Below are 23,437 nucleotides of genomic sequence, written 5' to 3'. Positions count from 1 at the left end.
GACATTTCATCAACGTAAAGCCATGGTGAAGAAAGAGTGACACAGATAAAATGAAGCTAGTATTGCAGAACTGACAATGTTATTTCCTTTCAGAGCTCTGAAGGATGATAATCAGGATTTTTTAAAACTCTGTGCTTACAGTTAACCACTTGAATATATAATGCTAACCACCTTGGAGACCTCATTAACTTTAATAAGAAGTTGTTTGCTGTTGAACAATCTTGACAATAACAATGACTATGTTGGTCTTCAGAATAGGCTGCTGCACACTACAATATGTACCAGGTTTCACAAAAAAAATGAGTTGAGATTGCTAGTTTAGCATTCGGAAAAAAATTAGGATATGCAGACAACGGAGAAAAGCAACAAGAGAGCTTGATTTGGTGGCCAGACAGGCAAAAAGACTTTTTAAAAAGCAGAGATTGCCTCTCTGTCCATCTGCTGCACTAAACAGAACACAATTCAGCTAATGATGAGCAGAACTAAAAAAGCTAAAATTCTCATTCAGTTCCATCTGTTTCAACTGCAGTTGTGTGAAGCTGATCTATGTTTCAGATAGAAAATCAGTACTTCCATTTTGTCATAATATTGAAATGAGAAGGTTTACTTATGTACAAAGAAAACCGTAAAAACCCAGCTAAGTTTGGCCTATTATCCACTTAGAATAGTAAGGAGACTGGACAAAACTGTGCTCTCACATTAGAATTCCTCTTGTGCCCTAGCTTTTTCCAAGTCACAGTGGAAATAGACACACTGAGTTTGCAAGCTGCAGGAGAGCCTGGATGAGCTGCCCTCCCGGCATGACTGTCTCCTCTGAGAGAGACATGTTTACCTTGAGCAGGTGAACTGCACATAGCCTTCTGACCAATGTGAATAATTCAACAAAACAAAAGAAAATGTATTCCATCTTCCTATCTAGTTGCAGAAGTAATGATTTCTTGGACAAAGCTGAATTGACACAATATTACTTAATCTTCCATATTTTAAAGCATGGAGATTTTAAGAATTTCACATTTTAATCACTGTTTCTTTACTTATATAGACAAAGATATATTTTTATGGCTTCAAGTTAGCATCTATTTCTCAGAATTCAGAATGCGTTTTTAGCAAATAAAATAAAAATAATCCTGTCTGCCTTTTGAGTCTACATAACTGAAATGTAAAGTATCTTGTAGTTCACTGAATTATAATTTAATTCTACTGCTAATGTCATTGTTTTCCTAAATATGCTATTTTATAGCAGAATTCTAGTAATTAATTTTAAGCTATCAGAAAGCAGCAATGAACTAGATTTGTCACTTCCAAAGTAATATGATTACATTCTGACTTGCTGTTCAGAGTAAGCGTTAGTATGAAGAGACAAATTCCAATATATCAGTTGTATATACCTCTCTTACCTTTGTTTTATTCATATCTTTACTTGTTTAAGTGATATTTTCCCTTTGATTGTTTTTACTAAAGGCCTTCTACTTACTTTGATGTGAAGCTCTGAAGGAAAGACTATGATCAGTATACATGCAGAAACTGCTACTTTTGTCTGCAGACAAAGTATGTATTTCAAAATCGCTTTTAAGGCTGAAATTTCTGGTAGGCCCATGGGGACTATATATTCATCTCTCAAAACCAGCAAACAAAAGTAAGCATTTACTTCTGCAAGTCTCTTTGAAAACTCCTACCTCAATCTCCATGTCTTCCAAAACAGTTATACTGAAGTTGGTGAATGAAGCTGAACAGCACAAGGGACATTAAAAGCAGAAGAGTGTTTCAAAATGTCAAAAAATGTCAAATTCTTTGTAAGAGTAGTTTGTAAGCAGACAACTGTGAGATCTCAGCATTTTGCCTACACGCTGGAGCATGATGCAACCTACCAGTGCAGCAAGCCATGAGGTTTTTTCTGCTGTATAGTGAGATTTTCAATTTATATAAACACTGATAAATGCTACTCTTTTTCTTATGAGTAGGATATCAAATACAAAGCAAAGAAAAGCAACATGGAAATAAATACTTGGATTCTGTCTCAGCTATGAGAGAAACTGGAAATTTCACTCTGGGCTGTTCTAGCTTATGTGGAAGAACTGTCTGAAAAAACTGTAATCAACAACAAGGAAAACAAATGCCTGCATTGGAAATACCATAACTTCTTTCCAATGTGTCACTTGCAGTTTCCATTTTTTATCTTTATTCTTGAAAATTGAATCTAGTAATATTAGCTTTTCATTAAAGCACTGACTCTCTTATCTTGTCAGAAGTAACAGTAGTCCTATCTGGTATGATCTAATTCTAAATGGCCAAAGACCATATTTATGCTTTGAGGCAACAGATCTGAAGGCTAAAAAGCAGCCATTTACCCTTTAGAAAGTTAAATTCTTCTTGGAAATCAGACTAAAGTTCAGAATAAGAGACAACCATATCTTAAATACCAAATAACAGCAACATAAAAATGAAGAGCATATCAATAAATTAAATTAAGAATAATGCTTTTTATCAAGCAGAGGAGGCAGAAAATTGGCAAGGTTGAGCTGTTGGTTAAACTGAAAATAAGAAGGAAATGCACAGGCAATGAAAGCAGGGATGTGCGGCCTGGGAAGAATACATGCATGCCATCTGGATGTGCAGAGATGGGATCAGGAAAGCCAAGGCACAAACGGAACTGAACTTTATGGGAGATGTAAAAAACAACAAGAAGTGACTGTTCAAACACATTGGTCAAAAGAGACAAGCCAAAGCGAGTGCACTCCCTCTGAAAAATATGAAGGGAAAAAATGGCAAAAATGAACATCAACAAGGCTGAAGTACTCAGCAAGTTCTTTGCCTCAGTACTCAGTGCCTGTCAGACATCTCTCATGTCCCTGAACATCTAAGCAAGGTTTGGGGGACCAAAATTCCTCCTATTTTAAGAGAAGAGCAATCTCTTGAAACTGAACACATAGCAGACTATGGCCCTCATAGGACATGGCATCCCTGAGTCCTGAGGGAACTAGCTGATGTTGTTGCCAAGCCACTCTCTGTTGTATTCAAAAAGTTCTCAGTGGCTGGAAAAAGGGAAACCACTCCCATTTTTAAGAAGGAAATCCAAAGGAAGATCAGGGAAGCTACAGGCCAGCAGCCTCACCTCTCTGCGTGGGAGATCACGGAACAGTTCCTTTTGGAAGACAGGTTCAGATACATGCAAGATGAAGAAGCAATATGAGTGAGGCTTCACCAAAGGCAGATCATACCTGGCCAATCTGGTGGCCTTTTATGATGGAGCGATGGTTTCAGTGGACAAAGGAAGGACAACTGATGTCATCTACCTGGACTTCTGCAAGGCCTTTGATAAGGTCCTATATCACATTCTTATTTCTAAATTGGAAAAAATATGGTTTCTAAGCTTAGATTATTCAGGCGATAAGGAATTGGTTGTAATGTCACAACCAGAGGTCTGTAGTTGATGGTTTTATGCCCAGGTGGAAGCTAGTGATGAATGGTATACTTCAGAGAGAAGAGCTCATTGAGAGCAGCACGGTGAAGAAGAATTTAGGGGTTCTGGTGGATGAAAAGCTTGATGTAAGCCATCTGTGTTGTAGTTAGCTGAATGGTCTGGGGCAGTCGCCAGGGTCGCCAGGGGCCCCTCGGCCCCTGGGAAACCATGGCAACAAATGACCTGAAGATAAGAGAGAAGAACAGGTTAGACCAAATAAGGAAGAAACAAGACATGCCACATGTCCATTGGTCAGAGACAATGGTAGTAGCCCTAAGGCATGGAGAAAGTTTTAAGAAGGATGTGCTCCTTGCAATTAACGCCATTTTGCCGCTCACCATATTGGTGTCATGAAAAGCGTGCGAAACTGGCTGGGGCTGTCGGAACACTTTCACAAGGAGACTTCAGTCAGGGTCGCCGAAACAAAGGCGACATGTGTGAACTTGCAGCCTAGAAAGCCAAATCTAACCTGGGTGCTTCAAAAACAAGGGTGGTCAGCCAGGCAAGGGAGAAGACTGGCTTCTTCTGTTCTGCCCTTCTGTAGCCCCACCTCCAGTACTGTGCTCAGATGGAGGGTCTCCACATCCAAGAAAGATGTGAAGCTGTTAGAGCAGGTCCACAGGAGGCCAAAAAGATGATCAGTGGGCTGGAGCATCTCTCCTGTGGTACTCCCTGCAGAGTGTACCTGTTCAAGCCATGGGCTGCCTGCTTCTCCAAGAGAATATAGTGTCAAAAGACACCATGTCAAAAGATTTGCTGAAGTCTAGGTAGACTACATCAGCAGCCTTTCCCTCATCCACCAGGCAGGTTACTTGATTGTAGGAGATCAGGTTCATCAAGCAGGACCTGACTTTTGTGAACGTGTCATCTCACATGTCATGTGATCTCCCTCAAGATTATCTGTTCCATAACCTTTCCTGGCACTGAGGTCATGCTCATGGGCCTGCAGTTCCCTGGATCTTCGTTATGACCCTTCCTGTTGATGGCAGTCACACTGGCAAGCCTCCAATCTTCTGAGACCTCTCCAGCAATCACCTCCACCAGTTCCCTCAACACCCTTGGGTGGATTCCATCTGGCTCCATGCACTTGTGACAGTGGAGTAGTGGAGTAGGTGGAGTAGTAGGGTTTATTCTGCTCCCCATCTGAGACTTACAGGTCTGACTTTTGAAGACAGATGTAAAGAAGGCATTGAGAACCTCTGCCCTTTCCTTATCCTTAGTAGTCATTTCCCTGCATCTAGTAAATGATTGATATTCTCCTTAGCTCTCCTCTTGCTGTTAATATATTTGTAAAAACATTTTTTGTTCTGTTTTACTCCAGTGGCCAAGCTGAGTTCAAACTGGGCTTTTGCCTTTCTAATTTTCTCCCTGCGTATCCTAACAATTTCTTTGTACTCTCTCCAAGTTGCTCGTTCTTTGATCCACAAAAGGTAGATTCTCTTTCTCCCGGAGCCTCAGGAGAAGCTTCCTGTTTACCTACGCTGGTCTTCTTCCCCCTGGTTCATCTTAAGGCACAGGGGGATAGCCTGCTCCTACGCCTTTAAGACTTCCTTCTTAAGGACTGGTCAGCCTTCCTGGACCCCTTTACCCTTTAAGACTGAATCCCAAGGGACCCTCCTTACCAGTGTTCAGAATAGTTCCAAGTCTGCTCTCCTGAAGACCTAGATAGTGGTTGGCAACCATTGCCATGGCAAGAGGCTGCAACTGGATGATCTTTAAGGTCCCTCTTAACCCAATCCATTTTATGAATCTATGATTCTCTTCAAAGTCCTGCCTTCACGCTCATCTTCACACTATTAGATATTGCAGGCATATATAAATGATGGAAAACAGTCAAGGCGTTATTAACAACTGCAAACATCCTTCTAAATTCATTGAGCCCCAAAAAAGGTCATATTCATACCTGGAGTCTTGAAATTTCTCAGCTGAGATGGCGTGTCACAGATTTCCAAGATCCAATCACCTGCTGCTTTTTCACTCCAGCAGTGAGTAGTCATAAACTCCCAGTTTTTGAATCCTTCCATGGAATGATCAAATAGCCTGCAATAAATCACAACATTATATTAAGTGAACTATAATATTTGAGGAGTCCAACTATGCAGACTACTGAATGACATGCTAGTAAGCCAGATAATTCGTCTGTGCCTATACATAATGTTATTCAAGATGGTCTTCCCACATATCTTTGAAGTACATTCAAGAGTTTCCTTACTTTTTTGGTGGAGGAAGTTCTTAACATGTAATCATTTATCATGACATGAAAGAATGGAAAGAGATTTCACTACAAAAAAAATCATTACTTCAGTTTAATATGATCCTTGTCTCCTGGGAAAAATGCATAACATACAGCACGAGGTAAAAACAAACTTGTACACTGGAAAATTTCTGTAACACTCATTTTTCACTTTGGATTGGAATACATAAAAGGGAATTAAAAAAATAAAAATGACGGAGTGAACAAGACAGTATTACAGATCAATATATGCAACTCCTTATAGAAAATCAAATGTAACAGAAACATTGGTCTCCAATCTTAAATGATCAAATTATCACTCTATACTTGACAGGCTACATGAGAGCTGCTCTGAAAGTAATACCTCCTATCCTGTTATGCTGACCCAGAACACCAGTGGCTGATGTTGGTGGTACTGCAGCAGAGGTTGAACCTTCCTAACAATATTCTATTACATTTTGTTCCTATGAGACAGATGGCAGTAGAGGGGCAGTATAATAGAATGGTGTTTGACATGGAAGTGCAGGTGAAGCAAACTTGTATCACTGAATTTCTCCATGCAGAAAAGATTGCGCCCACTGACATTCATTAACACTTCCTAGTCATTTATGGAGATCAAACAGTGGATGTCAGCACAGTGAGGCAGTGGATGGTGCATTATAGCAGTGATGATGGTGACAGTAGGTCGCCTTCAGTGGTACAGATTTTTACAATAGCAATGTGCAGGCTCTTGTTTGCAAATATGCACAGCTAACTGTGATGGCTATGTTGAAAAATAGTCTTCAGTAGCTGAGAATTTCCTCTATCAAACGTTATTGTTTTCTTTGTATCTGTTGTAATTTCCAAGGAGATAAAATGGGGGCATTACTTTTGGAGTGACCTAAGTAGTTTGAGTAAAAATTGAAAGACTAATGTCATCTGATGGTTTTTTCTAACTAACATTACTGTAATTACTGAGATCTTGGGTGAAGAGTTTGAAACTCAGGCCTGGATTATAACAGATTCTTGTACAGTGGCCCATTTCAGAATCTGCAAAATGGTGCTAATCTGATGAGGGAAGGAGAGAGTGGATTGGCCATATTTTGTTACCTAAAACTGGAATTAATAAAAGTATGGAAAGTCACAAGAGAATTTGGACTTCAATTCAGTGCTCAAAGTGTTTTGTCTGGTATTCCAAAGATTTGGATGGAAGGTAAGATCTAATCGCAGCTCAGCACTGAAAAAAATAAATATACATATATGTGCATATATGTATTTATGTATTTTTCATTATTTTACCTTGGTTCTTACTGTGAAAGTCTTACTGTTGAAAGCAATGTTTAAACATTTCTGATAAAAAACGCTCCCTACAGTAGAAATTCCAGTCAATTGAAAACCTCCTTTCAATGGAAATGAAGAAAAATCCAGAATCATAAAATCACAGAATCACCAAGGTTGGTAAAGAGCTCCAAGATCATATAGTCCAACTAGACACCTATCACCAATATTTCCCTACTAAAGAGTAAAGATGTAAAAGTGTACAAAAGTACACAATATTTTACAATAACTTGATTCCTTACTGTTCATTTCTAAGTACATCTCAAGCTCTAGTCTCAGAAGACTGTGTAAGTGAACAAGCAAACAATGGGAAAGGAAAGTAGTTTAAAAGCACTGTATATGTCAGTTTCTTGTAAAAACACTCAATCTGGATGTCAATAAATTTTGATATCTCTTGCTGAAAACCAGTCAATCAAAGGAATGGGGCCAGATTTGCTGTGGGCCTACAGACACAGTCCTCACTTGAATATCCCCTGTATGGAACTGTATGCACGGAGCACCTTATATACACACTCAGTACACATCTGATTTTCACTTTCACGTATACAACCCTTTCCCAGTTTAAATGAATGCTTACAACAGTACTCCTTAAATTGAAATAGATATATATCTTTAAAACTAGACTTCATTTTCACTGATAAATGGTTGAAATTTTCTTCTCACAATCCAGTATAAACATATATAAATATATATACATATATACATTCTGCCATCAGAAATTAGCCTGTTCCATGTCACTGTTAATTCAGTTGTTTGAATACAGCAAATTTCACAAACATATGGCACACGTCATTTACTGAAAGGGTAGAAATTATTATTCAGTCACTACCCAGTGTTTGCATGTGGCTGTGTTTAAATTAAATCATTATGTAGGTTATTTCCAACAGTCAAATTGTCATATGGCATTTCGCTGACAGCTAATATACTAATTTCTGAATATGCTAACAATCAGTCAAAGCAGCAATATTCTTCCTTGACAATATGACAGCTAAATTATGTAGTATATTATATCAATACTGTACAATTATATTGTAGGCTCTATGAGGGCTGCTCTAAAAGTAATGCTTCCTATTTTATTATATTGACCCACAGCTCCAGAGGCAGATGTTGGTAGTATGGCAGTAGAGGCTGAATTCCTCCATGCAGAAGTGACATTCATTGACACATGCTGAACATTTATGGAGATCAAACAGTGAATGTGTGCACAATAAGGCAATGAGTGGTGTTTTACAGCAGTAGTTTATGATGTAAGATTTAAAATATCATATTTTAATGTATGAGTTTTGCTTCTGGAAATGAGTTAAAAAGCTACAGACATAAAAAAACGAGTTAAAATTAGTAGCAAGATAGGAGTCTAAGGCTATCTGCAAGTTATATCAACTCAAAGGTCCAAGTATTTTTGTGTTGCTCTATTTATGCATGAAACTGAGAAAAAACATAGTAAAATTTCCCCTTCAGAGAAGTTAACGAAAGGATGAAATCACTGAAATACTTACAAAACTGTCAGGTGCATTTTTGTGGATTAAAAAAAGAAAACGTATCAGACAGCTTATTTTAAGGAGTCTGAAGTCTGGAGCTAGTCCAGATTGTTAACTGATTTTGTTATTTGTCAGACTGATGCCTAGTCAAAACTCAGCAAGGAAATACACATAGTTGATCGTGAACAAGTGAATTATTAATATGTGGCATGATTAATTATTGTTTTAGTTAACAAGATACTTGAAACAATCCAGTGACTGCAACACTTACACTTATGTATGCAACACACTTATAAGTACGAAACTGAGAGACAGCATTTGATTCTTCATAACTTATTGACAAAGAATCATAGAATCACTCAGGTTGGAAAAGACTTAAAGAACATTGAGTCTAACCATGACCTAACCATACCACCGTAGCTCTAATAAAGCTCTGCTAAATCACGTCCCTGAGTACCACATCCAAACAGTTTTTAAACACATTCAGGGATGGTGACTCAACCACCTCCATGGGGAGCCTATGCCAGTGCTTAACAACCCTTTCAACTGGCCAACTGGCCTCACCAGTATTGAGTACAAGGGTAGGATTACTTCCTTAGTCCTGCTCACCACACCGTTCCTGAAGCCAGGCTGCCATTGGCCTTCTTGGCCACCTGGGCACACTGCTGGCTCATATTCAGCTGACTGCCCATCAGTACACCAAGGTCCCTTTCCGTCAGGCAGCTTTCCAGTCACTCCTCCCCAAGCCTGTTGGGTTGCCTGTTGTTGTTGTGACCAAAATACAGGACCCGACACTTGGCCCTATTGAAACTCATACAGTTAACCTTGGCGCATCGATCCAGTCTATCGAGGCACCTCTGCAGTGCCCTCCTCCCCTCTGGCAGATCAACACTCCCTCCCAACTTGGTGTCGCCTGCAAACTTACTGCACTCAATCCCCTCATCAAGATCATTAATAAAGATGTTAAATAGAAGCGGCTCCAGTACTGAGCCCTGGGGGACACCTCTCATGACCAGCTGCCAACTGGATTTAGCTCCACTGACCACAACTCTTTGGGCCCAGCCATCCAGCCAGTGTTTCACCCAGTGGAGCGTATGCCCATCCAAACCCATCATCTTCTAGACAGTGTTGTGGGGGACAGTGTCAAAAGCTTTACTGAAGTCCAGGTAGACCACATCAACTGCCTTACCTTCATCCACTAAGTGGGTCACCTTGTCATAGAATGAAATCAGGTTTGTCAGACACAATCACAACAGTACACCAGAACTGCTCTGGTGACCTTTCTTGGTAAAGCAATTCAAGCTAAAGAGGATGTGCTTTTATGACCATCTATATTCAGAGAAATTAATTTTGGGCTGCTGATACGGTGAATAGCATTGCATTTAAAGATAATGACTTTTATCAGAAATAATTTAATATACTCTGTACGCACCATATGTAGGTCTGTATGAGAACATAAAGTTTACAGGGCGTAGAGTAAATTACTTGTTTCCTTAAAATAAATTAAGAGTCTTGGCTTCTTTCACTACCATCCACTCAGCCTAGAAATTACATTGCCTTTCTGCTTAAGAAAGTAACTTCAAACAGAAATATTCATTTGTAAGCCAATTTTCACACGAGTGACAATTAGTCGCTTTAAAGAGACTCCAAAATTGAGAACATGAAAGTCTCTGAGCTAAATCTACAAGAGTTAAAAAAAAAAAAGTTTAAATTATTATCAGAAAATTTCCAAGATACAAAATGCACAAAAAGTAGATTTTGTTTTAATTAGTGAAGCAAATTGGTTTTGTGTGAGAAAAGGCAGTTAGGGTGGGGATCTATTTGGTGATACCACAATCTTTCATCACAACAGTAAGAGGTAAACACATAAAAGTCTGTTTTTAATATCCAGGTCTATTTCTCACCCCAGAAACTGCAGCTGCATCCAACTGATGTGACTGACAGCCATGCTGTATATATTCAGTTGATGACATTGAGAGCCAGGAAACATACATCCTGCACAAGCTGGTGGCTGGGTCTGCAAGCAGTGCAGTAGCTGGCAAAATAAGGCTATTTTCTCCTCTGTTACAGCAGTCTGTATTTATGATGGGCTCCAGCCTACTACATTGGCAGCCTGACAGGCAAGCTGTCCTTGCCTACTGGTCTAATTGGCCACAAGACTTAAAGTGAACTTATGTCTTGAAAAGAGTACAGAGTTGTGCAATTTCAAATGCTTTGGTCAACTGTTCTCTTCAAAATGGCTCTTCTACGCTGGGTTCAACCACCTGTCCCCCTGGGAGTTCTAGCCCCTAAAGAGCCACAGACAGCCCAAACTGATTTAAACAGATTAACTCTCAGTAGGGCAATACTGCCCTCCTGCATTTAAGTACTCAGAAAAAAAGAAATGATTGGAGGGCGCATAGGCATTTAAGAAACTTTCTCATATACTTATGTCAGGGAAGATCACTTAAAACCTCTGGATGTGAGATCTAACTAGGATTTATTTCAAGAGTACATGTTTCCCCTTATATTTATACTCCATATTTGTTATTGTAGTTAAATTTATGGAGCAATGAAGAAATCTTTTGAGCTGTCATGAAAAATTTGTTTAGAGAAGAGCAGCGTGAACAACAGGATACAGTACCTGCCAGTCTGAGGTAGTGGAGAATACAGCAAATATCATCTTTAACTGTGGAGAACAAGTCCCCCAGGACTATACGTATCAGCACAAAACTTTCTGTCATGACTAAAATATCTATCAGGCTGCTGAATTCCATGTGCTGCGCTGCTCAGCCAGCTGTGTGGCTGATTCTATGGATGACTTGTAAAAGAATCTGTGTGCTCTTCAAATCACACATATATCTTCAGAAACTTCACTCTAAACAGATTTTCATATCCTGATTGGTCAAGTATGTTTGAAAAGTGATAACTGACTAGGCTCAGACTGGCTGTCTGTCATATAATTCAATTCATTCAAAGTGAAACATGATGCTGATATGGTAAGATTGAGGTAAGCCAAATCTACATACAGCTAGGAAAAGATTCATTCATTCTCACCATAGTTGTTGGTGCAAATGTATGTAGGTTGCTCTGAAACTAATGCCTCCAATTTATTTCCTTGGAAACTACCACAGATCCAAAGAGAACAAAACCACTATTTCATAGAGCAAATTCTCAGCTATAAACCATTGCATTTTTCAACACACTCACTACTATTAGCTACATATCTCACCAGCACTGAAGAAGAGGCTGCATGCCACACTTCTAAAAATTGGCACCAGCAGAGGTGACCCAACTGTTGCTGTCATCACTGCTGAAACACACCACCCACCATCTCACTGTGCTCACATTCACTGTTTAGTCTCCATAAATGTTCAGCAAGTGTTGAGAAATGTCAATGGGTACAATTTTTTCTTCATGGAGGATTTCAGTTCCACCCATACCTTTCCCTCATACTCACTTCTATGTCAGGCACCATTTTGTCACAGAATCATAGAATCAAATAATCATTTTAGTTGGAAGAGACTTTAGTTGGAAGGTCATTTAGTCCAACTCTTCTGCAGTGAACAAGAACACCTGCAGGTAGATCAGATTGCTCAGAGCCCCATCCAGCCTGAACTTGAATGTGTTCAGGAAATCCACCACATCTCTGGGCTACCTGTTCTGCACCTTGCACCCTCATTGTAAAAAAACACTTCTTAATATCCAGTCTAAATCTATATCCCCTCTTTTAGTTTGAAAGCATTTTCCCTTGTCTTATCTTTAGCAGACTCTGCTAAAGAGTCTGTCCCTTTCTTTCTTATAGCTCCTCTTTAGATACTGAAAGGCTGCTATTATGTGTCCCCAGAGCCTTCTCTTCTCCAGGCTGAACCTGGAGCCCCAGCTCTCTCAGCCTATCCTCACAGCAGACAAGTGCCATCCCTCAGATCATTTTGTGGCCCTCTTCAGGACACACTCTATCAGGTCCACGTCTCTCCTGTACTGAGGACTCCACGTCTGGACACAGTACCCTAGGTGAGGTAAGTAGAGTAAAGGGACAGGATCACCTCCCTCACTTCTTTAGATGAAGACCAGGGTACGGTTGGCTTTCAAGGCTACAAGAGTACACTGTTGGCTCATGCTCAGCTTGCCATGCACCTGTACCCCTAAGTTCTTTTCAGCAGGCTTGTACTCTATCCTTACATCCCGTTTGTACTGATAGCAGCATCTGCCCTTTGGGTGTGTTGGCTACACCACATGTAAATCCTAGGCATTCTTCCTCTTGTCTGTCTTATACTTTTTTTTTTGTTTGTTTGTTTTGTTTTGTTTTGTTTAATACAACACTAAAACGTTTAGCTGCATCCTAAACATGTGCTTACCCATTTGTCTTCACTTCCAGTTCTACTACGGAAAATAAATTTGAAATTTTAATTATAGATTCTAATTTTCTACTGAAACTGAAATAGAAATATTGAATACTATAATTCACAGAATCACAGAATCACCCGGGTTGGAAGGGACCCCAAGGATCATGTAGTTCCAACCCCCCTGCCTAGCAGGGCCACCAAACATACACATTCAGATCAGGTTGCCCAGGACCCCGTCCAACCTGGCCTTAAACACGTCCAAGGACGGGGCATCCACAACCTCCCTGGGCAGCCCGTTCCAGGGCCTAACCACTCTCCTAGTAAAGAACTTCCCCCTAACATCCAACCTAAATCTTCCCTCCTTCAACTTAAAACCATTTCCCCTAGTCCTGCTGTTATCAGCCCTTTTGAAGAGTTTACTCCCCTCATGGGTGTAGGTTCCCTTCAGGTATTGATAGGCTGCAATGAGGTCACCCCGCAGCCTTCTCTTCTCCAGGCTGAACAAGCCCAACTCCCTCAGCCTGTCCTCATAGGGGAGGTGCTCCAGCCCCCTGATCATCTTAGTCGCCCTCCTCTGGACCCTTTCCAAAATCTCAATGTCTTTCTTGTACTGAGGGCTCCACACCTGGACACAGTACTCCAGATGGGGCCTCACAAGAGCCGAGTAGAGAGGGACGATCACCTCCCTGTCCCTGCTGGCCACCCCTCTCCTGATGGAGCCCAGGATCCCATTTGCCTTTTGAGCTCCATACATGCCTATGGTGCAGATCCCTCTGATTAATGATTTGCTCCTCTCGCTTATGAAAGAAAGGCACGTGTCATTCTAAATCTCAGATATATTGCACTTCATTCTTCCACATCTATCTTTGAGCATGTTCCAGGATGGATTTTAAAGTTTCATGGAAGATGGTGTCACTTACATGCATTCATTTACTCTTTTGCATATAAATACCATCAGCCTTTGCTGCAGAAGTGGGCAGATCAACAGTAATAAAAAAAACCTTTACCTTTTAAATTTATTTATTCATGTTGGGTCTCTACTGGTCTCTATTACTCTCAGAACTCTTTGCCTGATCTAATGCTAATGATGACAGAGTATAACAAAAGTAGCACTTGGATAATTTTCAGATGCATAGACATTACAACTGAAGGGTTTCAAAGAAAGGCTGTGAATGTCTAACCAAAACTAAACTAAAAGACATAGGCAATATTAATGAAATAAAATAGACCACATAAGAATTGCAACAAACAGTTTTCTTAGAACTGCTTCATCCTGTAGATATAGTATACTGTTAATGTCAGTGCCATATAAGCATAGGAAGCTAGTGGCCTGGAAACTTGCCACCACGTGGCTAAAAATTTCAGTTACGCAGTTCGAATGGCAGCAGCTGCTTTAAATTTAAAGGGCAAGAATTAAACAAACCGTGACTTCAGTAGGAGACAAACGAGCCCCAAGTTTGCTTCTTCTATCCTTTTTCTATTCAGCTTTTCCTGCATGGCTCCCTGTACTGAGTTTCTGTTCTTACAGATCTTAATGTGTCTCAAAACCACTCAGAAAATGATGCTGCCAAATCCAATGGCCAATTGTTTTCAGAAAGGGGATATTGTTCCCCTTTGGACATAACTGTAGCCTCATCTTCACTGCAGCCAGCACTTTCCAAGCCTGTATTTTGCTCTGTTGTAGTACATCCAATGTAATCATGTTTAGTACTTTCCAAACAACAAAGCAGATGTTCCCTGTAATGCAGTTTTTGAAGAATGCACAAGAGGCTCAAGCCAGTGACAGTGTAATCCACCAAATGCCTGCAGAGGAATCCACATTGCCTCTGACTAACAAGTTTTCTTACTGAAGTCATTTTAGGGGATGCCAACATTAAGGATAAAATATGCAGAAAAAAAGGCCAGATACTGCCTTGAGGGACCTGTTTGTCAATGCACCAGAAAATACTCAATGACTTCTCCCAGAATTGGTGGAGAAGAAGTGCACATGTGTAAAATATACCTTTTGCACTTTAAGACATTTTACCAGCAAACTGTTTCAAATTAAACTCAGATGAGTAATGGTAAAGCAATGAGGTTTTCCTTGGGTTCAGTAAAAACAGCTGGTATTGCTGTTATTAATCATGTATGTGTGCATTAAAAGCTCTTGTGTGTCTGAGAAAAGCGTCTCAGTCAGGTAGTAGCCATGTACAGCAGCCTTTGGGACCTCTGCCTATAGAAAAAAAAACACACCAGACTGCTTTCTGCCATTGTATCCCTGCATGTTACTTCTATTAGAGTACCTTTATCCTGATGGCGTCATGATTAATACTTTAACAGTTAAATGCCTCCAAAGTAAATATATTCTTATATTTGTGAATAACAGAACTTCATGATGCATAGATGTTCACCCAGCAGCACTCAGTATGCTATCTGCAAGACCAGTAAGCTATAAGAGTTCTTGCAGCAGCTCCAAATAAAGCAAACCTTAAAACATCATTCTGAAAAGTACTGTGTGCATATCCACCACTTTACGATAAGAAAGGGCTTGTGAGGACTCTAGGAATTTCAGACCCAGAGTTTGCAAAATACATTTATTCCTTAATACTAATAACCCAGAGCTGTGAGTTTGTTTCAACCAGATGTGACTGACAAGTCAGCATAGCCTACATGGGAAAGTCATGAAACCTACATGGGAAAGTCATTTCTGATGTGACTGTACAAGTATTTGCTCTCTCATTAATAATTTATTTTTGCAAAAAGGAAAACATTAAAATGCCTTTCACATTTATTTTCTGCTTAGCCTTCTGATAATGTATTTTAAGAAAAAGCTGAAAATCACTGTTTTTTTAACTTCTGTATTCTCTCTCTACCATGTGTACAAAAAATCATGTTCTAAGGTATATGAGTTACAAAGAGGCTGCATGAATTAAACTTTGTACCTCTCCCACATATCAGTCATCACCAGAGGTGAACTGTGAATACTAGAATTTATAGTCTTTATCTCCCACTTGCTGTGAGTCAACTGCTTGGAGCCAAACATTAGCTGTGTTACAACCACTGGGTTTACACAACGCTGTTTTGTTTGTATACCTAGGTGGAGGAGTTTCAGACTTTCTCATTTTGAAGCATGGAAGAATGGCTGCATGAAAATGGAATAGAAAAGTGTAATTTTTTTTCACAGAGAACACAAAAGGCTGATTCACAACTGCTCAGAGTGGTTAGCCTTGCCATGGTTAGCAAAGGGCAAGTTCTTCATTCAGTGTAGCACACTGAAGACACACAGATGTGCATACCCATGTGTTTTATCAGCAAGGAACTGATGGCACTCACGATGACACACAGGAGATACTCTAGAGGGCCTCAAAATTCCAGTACTACTTGCTCTCCATTTGATGCATGAATGTCTCTACATTGAAGAATATTTTTATTACATCTTTTCTTTTAGATTAAGCTCTAATTAATATGTGGGTTTACATCTCAATTTACATCTCAATCAGAACCAAATACTTTTGAGCTCTGTCTCCAAAACAACTCCTTCCTTGCAAGAGGAAAGATATGTCATTCTGCCTATCACTGAAGGCCAGGAAGGCATGCAATTCCTCGTGTCTTAATAGCCACTGTATTAGCAAAACTGGGTGGGATTATTTAGATGTGGAGCAGTCTGGAAAGCAAGCAAGTCTACATTCATTAATAATCCCGAACAGCAGGATGCAAATTGCTAACACCATAAGTCATAATCACGTTCATAAAGCTTAAAGACAATGGTAGTAGAGAATTACTATTCTGTCTGATTTTTATTGCTAGTGAAGAAAGGATAATAATATAGGAGAGAAATGAAAAATAAATGCAAATAGTATCTAGAAACACATTTTCTTTCAGCTTGTTTCCTTCTGTAACACTGAGCCTGTTACTTTTCACTTCAAATTTTCCAGCCATCTAATAATTGCTGAACTACACAAGACTATTAAAATCAACTAACTTCTGTTTTAAAGATGATTTACAGTCTACTATTCTACAGATAAAGTCTGAGTTTGACATCTCAGAATTCATTTCCACTTAATTTTCTCCATTTCTCTCCCAAAAAAATGATTAGCTTGTGTCTGTTAGCAAAGCTACAGTAATGACTTGACTGATCTTCTCTGATGCTGCAATCTTACTGCAGTTCCTGCAGGCTGACTGGACTGTGAAATTGCATTGTCATACTATACCTGTTGGCCAAGAGCTGTGATCTGGTTCCAGAAGGAGAGGTTAGGTAAATTGCCAGGTCTCCACGTCGAGGGTGAGTAATAGTGATGCGCACAACAACGTGCTCCAAGTAGATCACGTGGTGATTAGGATTATCAGAACAGCCTGTGGCTTTGTAAATTGAACGGACGACACTGTCAGGTCTTATTGTTCTACAATGTAAGCATATAAAACAATATCAGCACTTCTTCCCTATCCTGTAAAATAAGACAACCCAATCATTTCAGCTTAGTACCGAATGTCCTTAGTTTTAACACTTTACTTCCTAGCTGAAACTATCACTACGGGGTAATTATTTTACTGCAGCTACTGGCAACTGCCATGCTTTCTGTTGAAGGCTACACTGATACGACCACATGCTGAAAGAGAGCTGTGAATAACCTGTAATGGAATAAGTCTCTGGGTCAGAGCATTTTTGCAGATTAGTGGCCAGCTGAGAATTGTTGGGATTGTCATGGGATCACAGCTGCTTGTTAAGCCCCAGGAAATGCCTGGCATAGACACAGTCCTTGCTTACGTAATAGCAAATATTACATGTTAACTGTAGCAAATATTGGGCAACCAGTATCTGAATCAGCTAGTTAAAACTGGCATGGCATCCTTGCGGACTATACCAGTTATGGGTCAAGTCTGTCAAACATACCTATCAAACAAAGTATCTTCAATGACCTTAATGCACTGGAAATGAACCACTAGACAGGATATAGCCACAGAATGCACACACTGAATTTTGCTCTTAAGCCTGGTTCTATACACACCCTATCCTAGAAAGCAGAGGGCAGTTTGGTCTTATCCTCTGAGACAGACTCTCCTGAGACTGTTTGAGAGAGATACTATCAGGTAATTTATTAATGAGAAGAGTATCTTCCTGCCAGACCTTGACTGATAAGTTTGCACTCATCTTACAAAAATGAATGCAGTATTGTTGAAGTGAACATTCTTCCCCTTACATATTCTTCTACTTCTGCAACAGCATTGATCACCATCAAATCTGGCTTGTTTTGTACCTTCAACCTCTGGGACATTCTTTAAATTAAGGCCTTTATCCAGTCATTAGAGGAAGCAACCTTTAGAGGCAAATGACTTGATATCTTAGAAGGTGACAGAGATCCCAAGTGTAGCTTTCAAAATGACAAATTAAACACAGTGCAAGGCAGGGTAAATTATACCCAACTTATTTCCACAAGTTTATGCCAGCAAGAGTTTTGGCAGCGGGTATTACTTGATTTGCCGATCCGTGTTCTCTACACACACATGCTGTGGAGGGACTGTTGTCCACTTTTCTGCCTCTATCACCATTGCTTCAGCATCCATCAGTCCAAATCCATAGAGGTGGCTCACTGCAAGACACAAACAGGGCAGTTGCAATTATAGCACAAAATCTTGATATTGATCATAGACTAATTCAAGAGGGTCAAATCCTAAGAGGAACTGCTTATTTTCCATTTTCACTGCTTTGACAAAAAGCTCAAAAATCTTTTTGCCAGGAACAATAATGACTATGTCTAATTTGTTGAATCTGTTCGTAACAAATGACCAACATGAATTATACTGCCTTACCATGACCAAAAGCCCAAACTACAGAATGCCAGTAATACAACTGGCTTAGACTACCCTTGGTCCAAGCGCCTTAATTTAGCCCAGACCTCTTATACAATCTTATGTTAAAAGATGTAAAGAACCAGAGGAATGTTATTTCTGTTATTCAATTACATAGCACATACGTGCACATAAATATTGAAGGTAAATAGACGACAGATTTAGGAAGGAAAAGGCTGCATTTTATTCTGCGGAATGCTCTTAGCTTCCTCATTTTTAAGCAGTATGTGGATGCTATTCTACTCCTGTATGAAGTATGAACCTTGCTGTACAGCCAATCAGATCCAGCCTCTCCCTAAAGTTGCCTGCATGAAAGGGGTAAAAAGCATGACCTAAAGTCCAGTACTTTAAAGGTAATCTGGTTCTCATGTAAAGTCTGTGTCAGGAGGATTCCTTCTTCTGCCTCTTTTTTACGTCTGCAGATAAAGGACAGTGAAGTTACTGCTGGAAAGAACTGTTAACATTGCTGCTGACCTCTGATACTAGCTACTGCATATGCTGCACACGCAGTGGTGTTGAGCAGTAATGCCTGAAGGTTAGCGCTCTGTTAATGCTCATACCTGTATGCTACCTCAACTTTCGTGCTAGGGAGAGCCAACAATGATTCTACTGCAAGAAACTCAATGCCTTTTATGCCTGAATACCTTCTACTAAAAGAAGTAGAAAGTCTTTAAAGCACCAGCTTTCTAGGATACGAAGGATTGAAATTTCAAATGTCCGGCATCCAGACAAGATATTTCCTGCAGACTTGCATCAATTCCTTACTTCTTGCTAATTTTAAGAATATTTAATTTTACATGACTGTTTCAAGCATTCTATTGGCTTACAAAGTCTGAGAAGTTACATTTACTGAATCAGTTGTGTGTTTGGTTTGTTTGTTTGTTTGTATTTATTGTTGTTGCTGGTACAATCAAAACAGAAGCTCAAAAATGTATGCTGATGAATTAGAAAGAGCTGCCAAACACGTTGATTTACTGTGACAAATCAGTGGTCTTAACAAAATCCTGAGAGGAGGTGGTGAAAGAAAAAAGCTATGAGAAGGAAGAGTTTAGATCACAAGTAGCACTGTATTAACACACCAGTTTTACTTGTTACCACAGGCAGAGCTACCAGAAAACCCCTTAGAAAAACATAAGCACTATTTTAATCGGTGATGTGACAAGGCATGGTGTAAGTATTTCCAACTGCACTTTGCAGAGGGTTTGTGAAAGCAGCCTCCATTCACTGCCAAACCAGAATTCAGAGGAGTCTGTCCAAAAACACCCCAACCTTGTCAAAAAAGCAACAGTTCAAAGCATAAAAATAATCAGTGGTTAAGGATCCCATCTTCCAAATATGGCAGTATCTAATACTGTCTGGAACTGCCAGTCGAAGAGGGCTCCTCAATGGAAAATCCTGCAAAGCTGTGTAATGAACTGCTCTTTTTTTTTCACATCTTCTTTCCACTCAACCCCTCACTGAAGTGCAAACAGAAAGGAAATCTTAATTTGGAGGGAACTAAACATAGCTTTTCTGCCAAATGAGGCAGGTACCATTTTCAGAAATGAAACACAAGTACTAAAATATATGCAAATAATTAAACTCAGCCTTCATTCATTCTTCTGAATTCTCTTTAATATTTTTCACAAACAAACTGACAGGGAAGGGGATGTCCTATTTTTATTCTGAGTGGACACATCCCGAAAAAGGGCAAAGAAGGAAGGCTTAAATGGAGAAACTTTGTACTGTGAATAGGGTTTTTGAGATGCCATTCTCCTTGTTCACAGAAATCATCTTGCCAAAACAGCATCTGCTGATCAAAGCATGCTTATCTATGAAGTCATTTATCTGTTTATACACTGTATCCATTGTTCTGCTATTCAAAGTTTTAATTAATAATCACTGTCTTCTCAGAAGAACAGCAAAAGGAATGTTAACTCATGGCCCGTAGACAGTTACTCCATATTAGCACCACAGTGCAGGATTAAATTTTAATGAACGGAAGCATCTTTTGAACTAATGTGTGGAAAATGCATTTTTAATTTCTGAAAGGAAACAACCTGACTGGGTAAGTGCTCAGGATGTCCAACTATAAAACAAAGTGTGTTCCACCATCTGTAGGTCTGAAAAGACAGATTTCTCCTCAACTCATCACTGCTTATTCAGAAATGTGGGCAGAGGAGCAGCCTATATTGGCAGGCAGCCTGCTTCTGACTGAAATTTAAAAGTGAAACTGAAATTTCTCATTCCTTGCCCTCATGTGCAAATTTAATAATACAAACAAAATCGTGAGAGTGAACCTTTTACCTTCTACATTTACCTTCTAGAGCATGAAATTGTTACCTGAATTACTTCCAAGATAATAGTCTTCGTTTTTTTTCATTTCTTTCCATTTCATTTCATTTAGGATTATCATGATTCTATGATTAAAATTTACCACCCAAAGTTACAGGGTGGTACATCATTCAATGCCATTCAGTGCTTAAACTCTCTTGCATGAGACCAGAGTTGGGAGTACAAAGTTCTGCACCTGCTGGCTTTTTTTTCACAGTTGAAACAGAAGAACACTTCTTCCCTGAAAAGCTTTCCCATTCAAATCAAAACATCCTGACAGTCAGGGGTGCTTCTAAAGCCTTCCATAGAGGAAGATTCCAGACAGCTGACATTTGGCTGTCTGCGATGTCTGCACTTCAAAGCCCTTGATGCAATGGGTTGGTTAGCAGCTGCAGGTACCATGAGAGGCCCATCATTTTCAAAGACTAAATAACAGCAATTTTGAAACCATCACAGACTTAACAAAAACAGTAGATTCCTCATGTCTCAGAAAAAAAAAAAAAAAAAAAAAAAAAAAAAGAGGAAAAACATTTTGTCTCCTACTGGCTTCAAATTGTATCCCTTCATCTGTGTGCGTGTGCTGGTACTGCCATGAACTCAGTATCAGGATGCTTCCTCCATTAAGACTGACCTTGATTGTCCATCCACACAGGGTCATAAATTTCTTCTGGGAAGCATCCAGAGCTCCCGTTTGTATGCAAATGGTACTGAGTTCACTTCTGTATTTGAAAAGTACTGATGACTGCAGAATGAGATAAGGTGACTGCAAAAGAAAAATGCTCCAGGACCTTAGACTTAAGCGCTCTACATTATCACTGCTGTGATTTAGTACTGGACTTGATTATTGCTTGAATCACTGAGGTGTTAGAAAGGGCACAGGGCTGCTCTGTACAAAAACATTTTCCTTTCAGAGATTATAATGGAACATAAAACTGGTGCAGAGTAAGCTGCTGGTTAAGAAACAATTTGTTGCTCTTGCTGAGGTGGAGGGCTGAGAACTGATCTGGTGCTTGAGGTGTCAGTGGGCAGAAATGTCACTGAATCCTCTCCCAACTCATGCAGCAATGTAAACTGACCCTATAAAATTTCTATTTCTGAAAAATCACAGACATACACAGATGTGGGGCAAGTTTCAGACAAAACTTGCCTCCTGAAACACAAAGTAAATATTGAGCTTTAGCTGATCTCTTTACTCTTCTTATCACTGCAGAAAATGAAGTCCATTTATTTATCCCTGGAGCAGTTCCTCTATTAGTGCATCATGAAATCCAGGTCTGTTGGATAGGCTTCCCCAGCTTGTTCACAATCCCTTTTTTTTTGTCTGAATCTGCCATTGAAAATTCAATAACTTTCTTATTTATATACCAAGAAGATGGAAAGCTACCTCAAATCTAAAGGCAGAATTATATGTCCTGCCTGACTTGACTAAGAGAAAAAAGAGTGGCTGGATCTGATAAATCAAAACTCAGCATCATGCAAGCTCCAGGAAACCTCGGCCAAGACACTGAAAATACAGTATTTCCTGTTCTTCAGTGCAGCTACACTGGATTTGTTAGGCTGCAGTTTTGTTGTCTGTCATCAACATATCTCCTCAGCTTACATGCTAAACGTCACTTGATATTTTGTTCATCTGATGAGAAACAACACAGAATGTTTTCTCACTGCTCTATTTTTGGCCTTCAATTTTCTACAGTGTGAAAGCAGCACTGGAAATATGAATATTTTTTACACAAATATAAAGTACTTAACCATTGTGAGAGAAATGTCAATGATTTCAGATTTTCCAATGAGGAATTTTCAAATGAGCTGCCCTAAACAAGATTTAGCTCTTTGCCATGCATATTACTGTGATTTGTTCATTTACGCTACCTTAGGATCCTGCTTTCAAAACAAGATCAGATAAGTAAGTGTCTCAAATGCTGTTTATACTTGCCCAGCGAGAACAGAAGTTTGATAGTTCACTGCAAATGTAACACTATAATTCTATATTTCAGTAAGTTTCTGCCACTTGCTTAGTTTATTAGAATGCTTCAAATTGCAAGCAGAAAAGACAATGTGAAGAAAGCAAAGGGACAAAAAAGGAAAAATGCAACAATTGCACACTGCTTAAATTACTAGTACTATATTACTATTAAATTACTATTTTCACAATTACACTATTTTCATTTTGTTTTGTCTTAACTAAGATAGCATTGATCGTGTATGAGAATCCATCTTGTTTCAGCCATAACCCCAGCTCAAAATTCCCTGTTTTGTGTCAATTTATGACCAGTAATGTATGATAATTGGATGTGATTTCTGAAACACGTAACAGCTTTACAAGCCAATAATGCAACTGTGCGACAATATTCTTTTTTATTCTTTGTTGTGAACAAACTCTCATGTGCTCTTTTACATTAAGCACAAGAATTAGAATTTTCTATTTTGTATGGAAAGAAACCTCATAGACAAAACAAATAACAAACTCAGTCCTCCCCTCCTATAT

General features: G+C 39.4%; 1 protein-coding gene across 5 annotated transcripts in view; it reads right to left on the bottom strand.

Moving 5' to 3' along the window:
* Positions 1–23,437, bottom strand: part of PCSK5 (proprotein convertase subtilisin/kexin type 5) — a 267,838-nt gene that overhangs the window by 83,553 nt on the left and 160,848 nt on the right. For all 5 annotated transcript variants that reach the window (XM_042877361.1, XM_042877362.1, XM_042877366.1 and 2 more), the window contains exons 11-13: positions 18,263–18,380; positions 17,004–17,192; positions 5,364–5,500 (exon numbers count right to left, since the gene is read on the bottom strand). In XM_042877361.1, coding sequence (XP_042733295.1) covers positions 5,364–5,500; positions 17,004–17,192; positions 18,263–18,380 — 444 coding nt within the window. The remainder of the gene's footprint in view (positions 1–5,363; positions 5,501–17,003; positions 17,193–18,262; positions 18,381–23,437) is intronic.

Source organism: Lagopus leucura, unplaced genomic scaffold (assembly GCF_019238085.1).
Source record: "Lagopus leucura isolate 7727_CA_CO unplaced genomic scaffold, USGS_WTPT01 Super-Scaffold_100018, whole genome shotgun sequence".
NCBI lineage: Eukaryota > Metazoa > Chordata > Aves > Galliformes > Phasianidae > Lagopus > Lagopus leucura.
Note: the sequence above shows the minus strand (reverse complement) of the source record. Positions and strands in the feature narration are given on the sequence as shown.